General features: G+C 49.1%; 1 protein-coding gene across 1 annotated transcript; it reads left to right on the top strand.

Annotated features, from left to right (window-relative positions):
- The first annotated feature begins 2,349 nt into the window (after positions 1 to 2,349).
- LOC135974319 (uncharacterized) lies at positions 2,350 to 8,985 on the top strand. Its single transcript, XM_065561603.1, has 2 exons — positions 2,350 to 7,242; positions 8,237 to 8,985. Exons 1-2 carry the CDS (start codon positions 6,666 to 6,668, stop codon positions 8,710 to 8,712), a joined length of 1,053 nt encoding a protein of 350 aa, XP_065417675.1. The 5' UTR covers positions 2,350 to 6,665; the 3' UTR covers positions 8,713 to 8,985.
- The last annotated feature ends 347 nt before the right edge of the window (positions 8,986 to 9,332 follow it).

Here is a 9,332-nt window from a genome sequence, read left to right on the forward strand (position 1 = left end):
TCCTGCCGCCACAGATCGTGATCGCGGCTTTTTTTTTTTTTTTGGCTGCTTGGGGTGGCCAAAACTCTGGAGCCGGCCCTGGTTCTTGGGGTGACTGATTGGCAAGGGGAAATGTTATTCCAAGCTGCTCATGGGAAACCTGCAGTGTATGCAACTGAAGTATTCAAACATATAGTGACTGAACAGCACATCTGTGAGTGGAGTGAGCTGGTCAGCTACCATGGTGGCCTTGGAAAATACGCCCATCCCTGAAATCTGACTCCTATCTGGAGTTCCTGCTATGAGGAAAATTTGAAACTATCAGCACCCATGGTTGGGTTAGAATTCACAAGGGAAGTAACAGAATGCTGCTCTAGCATTCCTACCGTTTAGCCTGTTATGACTCTCTGCAAACACCCAGAATACAATTGCTATCCTCCTTATATGGTCCCAAGCACATTGCGGGACAAAATTTCAAATCCCTGTCATATTTGGGACTACGAGTAAGCCTGTGTGTGTGTGTCATGTAAGTCACGGATTCCGTGACTTCTGCAGCGGCTAGCAGCAGCAGTTTGGGTGTGTGGGCTCAGAACTAGAGCAGGGGGTTGGGGTGCGGGGTAGCGCTTACCTTGGGGTGGAGGACTCCCCAGCTCCCACCGGCATGTCCCTGCAGTCCTAGGCGGAGGGCCCAGGGATTCCATGCATTGCCCGTGCCCGCAGGCCCCACCACTGTAGATCCCATTGGCTGTAGTTCCCAGCCAATGGGAGCTGCAGAGCTGGCACTTGTGGCCCTCCTGGCCACCCCTCCTCCTAGGAGCTGCAGGGACATGCGGAGCTGGGTAGGGAGCCTGCCAACCTTCCCCACCCCAACACCAAGGGGGGTCCCAGGCCACGTGCCACCCGCCTCCCCCTCAGCACCAGCAGGGTCCCGAGTCACCCTGCCAGCACCGGCGGTGCCCCTGGAGCACCCTCCCCCACAGAGCACCCACTGCCCCCTGCCCAAGTTTTAGTTAGGGGTATATAGTAAAAGTCATGGACAAGTTACCAGGCTGTGAATTTTTGTTTACTGCCTGTGACTTGTCCATGACTTTTTTTTTTTTTTTTTTTTAACTAAAAATACCCATGACTAAAACGTAGCCTTAACTACGAGTGACTGTAATGGACTACATGTGTAAATGGAGCGTATTTCCTCCTGCTTGCTCACTCCCCAGTTCACTGTTTCCAGGTGGCTCATTACACCGCTGAGTGGTTACATGGCAGCGTACTTACAGCGATGGCTATGTAAGGTTGTTGTTTTTAAGAAACAGGAATGCCCTAAAAAAATCAGCACCTTTCCCATAAATAGTTGCTTTCCAAAGAGCTTTTTTACTGTCTGCATTTCTCAGTTGCCATTTTGAACCTCACTCCACGTGCATGGGGCGGGGAGGAGCAGGACATCATGGTGCTGGCATATAATCCGCCATTAGTGGATGCATACTGCTAGCCAGGGCTTCTAATAACTTTTGCATTGGTTCATAGAATGGAAATCACTCCCATTCCTATATTAATGAACATTAAAATGGATCCAGAAACTCACCAATCTCTGGGGCACTTGTGTGACTTCCATTTCTGCTGCCAATTCCGTGGTGGGCTGTTCCAGAGGGGTATCAAAAAACTCCTCCAAGTACGCCCCACAATGTGCTGCTCTGGCTCCAAAGCCGCCTCTGGGACCAGTGTCTTCTGTCAGATCTCATGCTGGACTCTGGGGCCAGCAGGTGCTATTTCAGCTGACCAGATCATCATGCACCATTGTTGGCTCCACGCTCAGTGCAGTACCCACCACTCGGTCAAACTCCTCATAAAATGGGCACGATGCTGGTGAGTTGTCTGAGGTGAGGTTCTGGTCCCTGGTTTTCCTGTACTCAGTCTTAAACTGCTTAAGCCATTTCCTACATTGGTCACCAGTCTGGTAAATTTTGAGGGCTACCATCTTCTTCATTATTTGCTGGAATGCATGGTCATTCCTGATTCTTTGATTTGATAAAATCTTCATTGGACAGATGAACCCAATTTCAGATACACACAGGAAGTATTTTGGTAGCAGATTATTAAATTGAATCTGCATATTCTTACTCAAGGTCACTCTGCTACTCAAAAAGTAAATCATACTCTTGAGCTGCTTCAGGAAAAACAAGTATACAAAGGAAGCTCTGAAAAGGAAACCTGTAAATAGGACTATTGTCAAACTATTATCTGCTGCTGAATCTTCTCTTTCTGGGTTAATAATTAACTCTGCTGCATGAACTGTCCCTTTAATATTCAAAGGTGGGAAAGTGTCATTGAGCCAGGGTATTTCCTTAAGTGGTGCAACTTTTGCGGGCTGGGGGATGCTCTGTTTTTATAAAAAGAACAAAGAGTACTTGGTATCAGAGGGGTAGCCGTGTTAGTCTGAATCTGTAAAAAGCAACAGAGGGTCCTGTGGCACCTTTGAGACTAACAGAAGTATAGCGAGCATAAGCTTTCGTGGGTAAGAACCTCACTTCTTCAGATGCAAGAGAGTACTTGTGGCACCTTCGAGACTAACACATTTATTTGAGCATAAGCTTTTGTGGGCTAAAATCCACAGTTTTGCTGGCCTTTGTAAAGGACTTCTTCTGGTACGTCTCCACTAGAAATGCCGAAGGTTCTCCAAAGGCGTGTTTGCAGCTAGCTGGTCAGAAAACGGTGGAAGGGTTAAACTCTCACTCGCCGCGTTGCTGGGCTACAAGGGAAGTTACTTCCATTTTCCTGGAGTTGATTAGTGATTCATGGGATAGAGAGGACAAAAGAAGTTAAGCCATGGGATCATGGGATAGTTTTGGTGAAATCCCAGGACCCAAGTCTGGGTGGGGCTGCGTCTACACTGCAAAGCAATAGGGCTTGAACCCTGGGTCCCAGCTTGACCTGGGCTCGAGCAATGGGAAGTAACCACTCAAACACAAAGTCCTACCTAAAGCCTTACTTCCTGTGCAGGGCTGTCCCTAGCCATTTTGGTGCCCTATGCAGCCTCCCTGGCCTCTGCAGGGTGGGGGGCTGGCCCCAGGCCTCCACAGGGGTGCAGGAGCAGCCTTGTGGGGCAGCCGCCCCCCAGCATGAGGCGGTGGAGCACAGCAGGTTGGGGCCGAGTTGCTCCACTTCCTGCCACCCAGTGAGTGCAGGGCAGGCCCGACCCCACACTCACGGGATGGCGGGAAGTGGAGTGACCTGGCCCCAGCCCGCTCTGTTCTGCTCCCCTGGCTCAGGGGGCAGGGGGAAACCATCCCCCAGCACTCACCGGAGGTGTGGCTGGGAGCCGCCGGCATGGAGGGGATTGGGGCCAGGTTGCTCCTCCACCTATTGCCACCCAGTGAGTGCAGGGCGCCCGACCCCTGCTGCAGTCCTCAAGGGAAGGGCTGGGGTGGGGGCAGGGGCTTTGGGGAAGGGATGGAGTGGGGGAGCAGCTGGGGCAGAGCAGGGGTGGGAGCCATGGGGAAGAGGTGGAGCAGAGGCTGGAGCAGCACCCAGCTGTGTACTTTACGTATGGGTAGGGTCGGACCTGTTCCTGTGGTACAGCTGTCAAAATCCTGTGGCTGTTTAGTGATCTTGAGAAAATTATTTGGTGGTCTAAAGCCCATTGTTATGGGCTGAGTACATAACATCACCACAATTAGCGCCCTCTGTACTACTGCAGGAAAAGTCAGATAGGAGGCCTGAACTACTATGGTCATTGAACTGCTATGGCTGGTCTTCACTGCACAGATAACTCATGGTATAGCTCAGTTGATCCTGTTGACTTGCCCCTGTCTGCACACACACCCCTCACTCAAGTGCAAGTGTAGTAGTAACACAAGTTGGCTGGCACAACCAGGGCTATAGGTGAAGGCCTGTGGGAACATCAGTCATCAGCTGCTAACATGACCATGCTGTAGGGTGGACAAAGACTAGTAACGTTTGAGTGCTGCTAGGTTTCCAGTGCCATCCACAATTCCCCCTAGGCTGTCTCATCTTGTCATCTCCCAGTTCCCTGCTTGCTGGACTGGAAGTCCTCTAGCAATTCATATAGGCCAGTTTGGCATTTGAACCTAATGTTTACACTCAACTTCCGAGACCAGCGACAACATTCTCCAACTCTGCCACAGAGCTCTGTCTGATTCTGTTTAAGAAGGGAGACCAGGAAAAGAGATCTCAGCACACTGGCCTGAGGCTGACACCAAAGTTCTGACAGGTCTCTGGTGTGAGGCCATCAGGGACCATGATTTTGGGACCAAGTCCTGCAATGCCAACCTCTGTGATCACTCCAGAGCAGGCTTGAGTCACGTAGGTGAGGTATGAAATGGAGAAGCTTGCACTGCCGCTGCCTATTCTGTCTTCATTTTCCCAGAATTGTCAGGTTAGCTCTTGTACTCCTTTTAATAAGCACTGAATTCACCGAAGGAAGAGAGAAAATATTGTTAGTCCCGTTAAAGAGAAGCGAAGCTCCCTAGCAATTAGTGAGAGTTGGCAGGATTGACAGAATGTTTGTAACCATTTTAATTATATATGGATTTTACTAACTTTTCTGACTACAGAAAAATTCCAGAGGGGGAAAGCCATTTATATTCAACAGATCATTCAACAAATAATCTCTTTTACAATGGAAAGAGAACACTGTGGAAGACATTCAATAGGTTCATCCTTTTCCAAAACAGTTCATTTATAGGTTGCCAGGTAACCAGAAGTCTTTGACTTTAAATAATTACTTCATTGGGATACAAAAAACCAGATCTCTCAGGAGCGGAAATGGCAGGAGCTATCTAAAATGAACAGCAGTCTTGCCAAATGCCCGCTGAGTTGATCATCAGTACGCTCCTCCACAAAAGTGAAAGAAGTGATTTGATAAAATCTTCACTGGCCATATGAACCCAATTTCAGATACACACAGGAAGTATTTTGGTAGCAGATTATTAAATTGAATCTGCATATTCTCACTCAAGGTCACTCTGCTGCTCAAAAAGTAAATCATACTCTTGAGCTGCTTCAGGAAAAACAAGTGTACAAAGGAAGCTCTGAAAAGGAAACCTGTAAATAGGACTGTTGTCAAACTATTATCTGCTGCTGAATCTTCTCTTTCTGGGTTAATAATTAACTCTGCTGCATGAACTGTCCCTTTAATATTCAAAGGTGGGAAAGTGTCATTGAGCCAGGGTATTTCCTTAAGTGGTGCAACTTTTGCGGGCTGGGGGATGCTCTGTTTTTATAAAAAGAATGAAGAGTGTTATACCAATAGAATAAAAACCAGCAGGATCTTATTAAGAGGGGTAAGGCAAAGATGCCACATTTATTGTAAATATAATGATAAAGCAAAAGATAAAAGTAAACAATGTTGTTTGAATACTTATTCCTATCACTACTTATTCCTTATACACACACACACACACACATATATATATTCATTCACACAATCATTCATTCAAGTTCTGTATAGGTGTTATAGTTACCAGCCTAGAAGTTGCTCATGCCAAGTTACTGGCCAGGTATCTTGGTCATGAGGATGGAGCCAAGTCTGTGTCAGGTGCACCTGATGCTCCTGGAGGTTGGCAGCAGAACCAGAGACTCAAAATCCTTAGTCTTGAGACTCCATTCTTATAGGAATTAATTCCTATGTTAGTCTATGGAAGCTGTTTCATTCTGCTGTTGCTGACTCAATCAGCAGATGGCACATTCCTGGGCACGTTCCTGGTGGCTCCAAACTGTCCAAAGTTTATGTTTCTCATCCTTCCAGGTGATGGGGTGGATCCAGTTTACCCTCCGGGGGTTGCCTGGTCATACACTTGACACATTCTTCGGCTGATGGATACTCCCTTTTTAGGCTGGCACCTCCCTAACCATTCATGTACATCAAACATTCATCAACATACATTCCATATCTTAGCCATATTTTAATTTACTGTCTCCACCACTTTCGGGGTGTGTGCTAATTCATTTGAGACTCCCGGCCCTTTAATCACAGAGCGTGGGGGGTCTGTTCCTAGGACCCATTGCTGTTACAATGAAGTGAAAGTCACTTAACGGCTTATAGTGTTTGTTTACATTGTATCAATTAACTTGTTTGTAAGTTTTACATAGTAATAAAGTATCTTTCACAGGATAGATACAATCAATGGTTTCTACAGACAGTAGCTTACAAGTTTTAACAGTGAAACTGTTGGATTTTAAAGTGTGGGGGACAAATTATGAGGGGGTCACTGTCACTTGGGGGACATCACTGTTAGTATCTTCTTTAATATCCCTACAGGAGTACTTGTGGCACCTTAGGCCTGGTCTACACTAGGCGTTTATGTCGAAGTTAGCGCCGTTACATCGAATTAACCCTGCACCCGTCCACACTGCGATGCTATTTAGTTCGACATAGAGGTCTCTTTAATTCGACTTCTGTACTCCTCCCCGACGAGGGGAGTAGCGCTAAATTCGACATGGCCATGTCGAATTAGGCTAGGTGTGGATGGAAATCGACGCTAATAGCTCCGGGAGCTATCCCACAGTGCACCACTCTGTTGACGCTCTGGACAGCAGTGCGAGCTCGGATGCTCTGACCAGCCACACAGGAAAAGCCCCTGGAAAATTTGAATTGGAATTCCTTTTCCTGTCTGGCCAGTTTGAATCTCATTTCCTGTCTGGACATCGTGGCGAGCACAGCAGCACTGGCAACGATGCAGAGCTCTCCAGCAGTGATGGCCGTGCAGTCTGTGAATAGAAAGAGAGCCCCAGCATGGACTGATCGTGAAGTCTTGGATCTCATCGCTGTGTGGGGCGATGAGTCCGTGCTTTCTGAGCTGCGATCCAAAAGAAGGAATGCAAAGATCTACGAGAAGATCTCTAAAGACATGGCAGAGAGAGGATACAGCCGGGATGCAACGCAGTGCCGCGTGAAAATCAAGGAGCTGAGACAAGGCTACCAGAAGACCAAAGAGGCAAACGGACGCTCCGGATCCCATCCCCAGACATCCCGTTTCTACGAGGCACTGCATTCCATCCTCGGTGCGGCCGCCACCACTACCCCACCAGTGACCGTGGACTCTGAGGATGGGATACTGTCCACGGCCGGTTCCTCGGACATGTTAGGGGACGGGGAAGATGAGGAAGGAGATGAGGAGGGCGAGGCAGTCGGCAGCTCTCACAACGCTGATTTCCCCGACAGCCAGGATCTCTTCATCACCCTTACAGAGATCCCCTACGAAGCGTCCCGAGCCGTTACCCCGGACACAGAATCTGGTGAAGGATCAGCCAGTAAGTGTTGTAAACATCTAAACATTTATTTTAAACAAAACAGGAATATTAACAATTAAAAGAATGGGTTGTTCATGATTAGTGTGCCCTAGGCGCTTAACGGTTTAGTAAGGGGCAGTGCAAGTTTTGAAAAGAAATCTAGCAATGTCCGGTTTTCAGTGATTGTCCTGCACAAGCCGCTCTACTGTTTATTCCCTGCTACTGCAGCTACAGTAAAATGCGGTCTATGTGTCCGGGGATAGAGCAGTAATCCTCCTGGGACATCTCGATGAAGCTCTCCTGGAGGTAACTTGAAAGCCGTTGCATGAGGTTCTTGGGGAGAGCGGCCTTATTGGGTCCTCCGAAGTACGACACGTTGCCGCGCCACGAGATTATCAAGTACTCCGGGATCATTGCTCTGCACAGCAGGGCGGCATACGGCCCTGGTCTTTGGAGGCTTTCCCGGAGCATTCTCTCTTTGTCGCTCTCGGAGATCCTCATCAGGGTGATGTCGGCCATGGTGACCTGCTTTTAATTAGGTAGGGGAATGTTAGTGTTGGGACTGCTTTCCCATTCCTTTACAGAACTGTAACCGCTGGTTTGCAGCCACGCGGTGGAGGCGGGAGAGGGGCAGCCGAAAGGGATCGTTCCCGGGGACAGCCGCGAGGGGGTGGGACAGGGGCAGAGTTCCCGCTTGCCGGATTGCTGGCAGCAGGGACTGACATTGATTTAAATGTGAAATGAGGCCAGTGGTAATATAAAAGTTTTAAACTGCCACAAGTGTACGGCTTACCATGTCTGCCTGCAACAGAAATTCCGTTGTGCTGCCTCGCTTCTCAAATGTGCTGTTCAAGACCCCAGGCACTGAATGCGAAGGCCGAGAATTCGACCTTGTGCTGAGTGCGCATGTGAAAGGTGCTGTGCATGGTCTTGTTCACAGAGAAAGACTATGTTCTTTGTTCACAACTACATTTATCTTTCTTAGGAATTCACTCCCTTTTTCCCATTTCCACAGCCCCGTCTGCGACTGTCTCACAACCTAGCCTGGAATCACACTCCCAGAGGCTAGCGCGGATTAGGCGTAGGAAGAAGAGGACACGGGAGGACATGTTCTCTGAGCTTATGGCCTGTTCCCAAGCCCAGGCAGCACAGCAGACCCAGTGGCGGGAGAACTTGACCCGAATGCACCAAGCCAACATGGATCGGGAGGAGAGGTGGCGGCAGGAAGACCAGCAGGCGACTCAAACGCTGCTTGGACTACTGAGGGAGCAAACGGACACACTCCGGCGCCTTGTGGATGTTCTGCAGGAACGGAGGCAGGAGGACAGAGCCCCGCTGCAGTCCATCTGTAACCGCCATCCCCCGCCACCAAGTCCCATACCCACCTCACCCAAAGTGCAAAGAAGGAGAGGCGGCAGAGTCCCTGCTAACTCTCACTCCACCCCTGCAGAGAGCTCTAGTAGCAGAAGGCTCTCATTTCCCAAAATTTGAAAAGTTCTTTCCTTCCCGCCTGACACAAGCCCACGTCCAAGTTTCACCTCCCAATGCCATGTGTAGTTGATAATAAAAAATTCGTTTCTGTTAACTACTGTTTCAATCATGTTCTTTTGGAGGAGGAGGGGAAAGGGGGTTGGTAATTGGACAGGACAGTCTCCTTTGGCAGGGTACATAGTCGGGGGCAGGCACAGCAGCAGGGCACATACACAGTGCAGTGATGCAGTGACTAGTTACCCCGGTTAGTCTGGGAGGTTGTTTTCATGTTATGTTGGGGGGGGGGGTTGCTCTGTGACTTTGTGGCGGGGGAGGGCAGTTACAGATCTTGAGCGCCGGTCCTTAGGCAGGATCACAGAGCCACACAGCAGGGGATCTGTAACCGTCCTCCCCCTGCCACAAAGTCAAATAGACCCCCCATACACACAGTCCCGATCAGGAGGGGTGACAGGCTCCGTTGAAACAAGCATCCCACCGCAGCGGAGCCTGTCAATCCTTGAGTTTAGAAGCTGCATTCGCGTCACAACACTACACCCGCTCCGCACCACAGTCTGCGTCCCAGTTTTAAAAAATTCCCGCGAAAACAGTATTAAAGAAAACGGTGTGCTTTAACAAAGTAG

This window comes from Chrysemys picta, chromosome 11 (assembly GCF_011386835.1).
Source record: "Chrysemys picta bellii isolate R12L10 chromosome 11, ASM1138683v2, whole genome shotgun sequence".
Taxonomy (NCBI): Eukaryota; Metazoa; Chordata; order Testudines; family Emydidae; genus Chrysemys; species Chrysemys picta.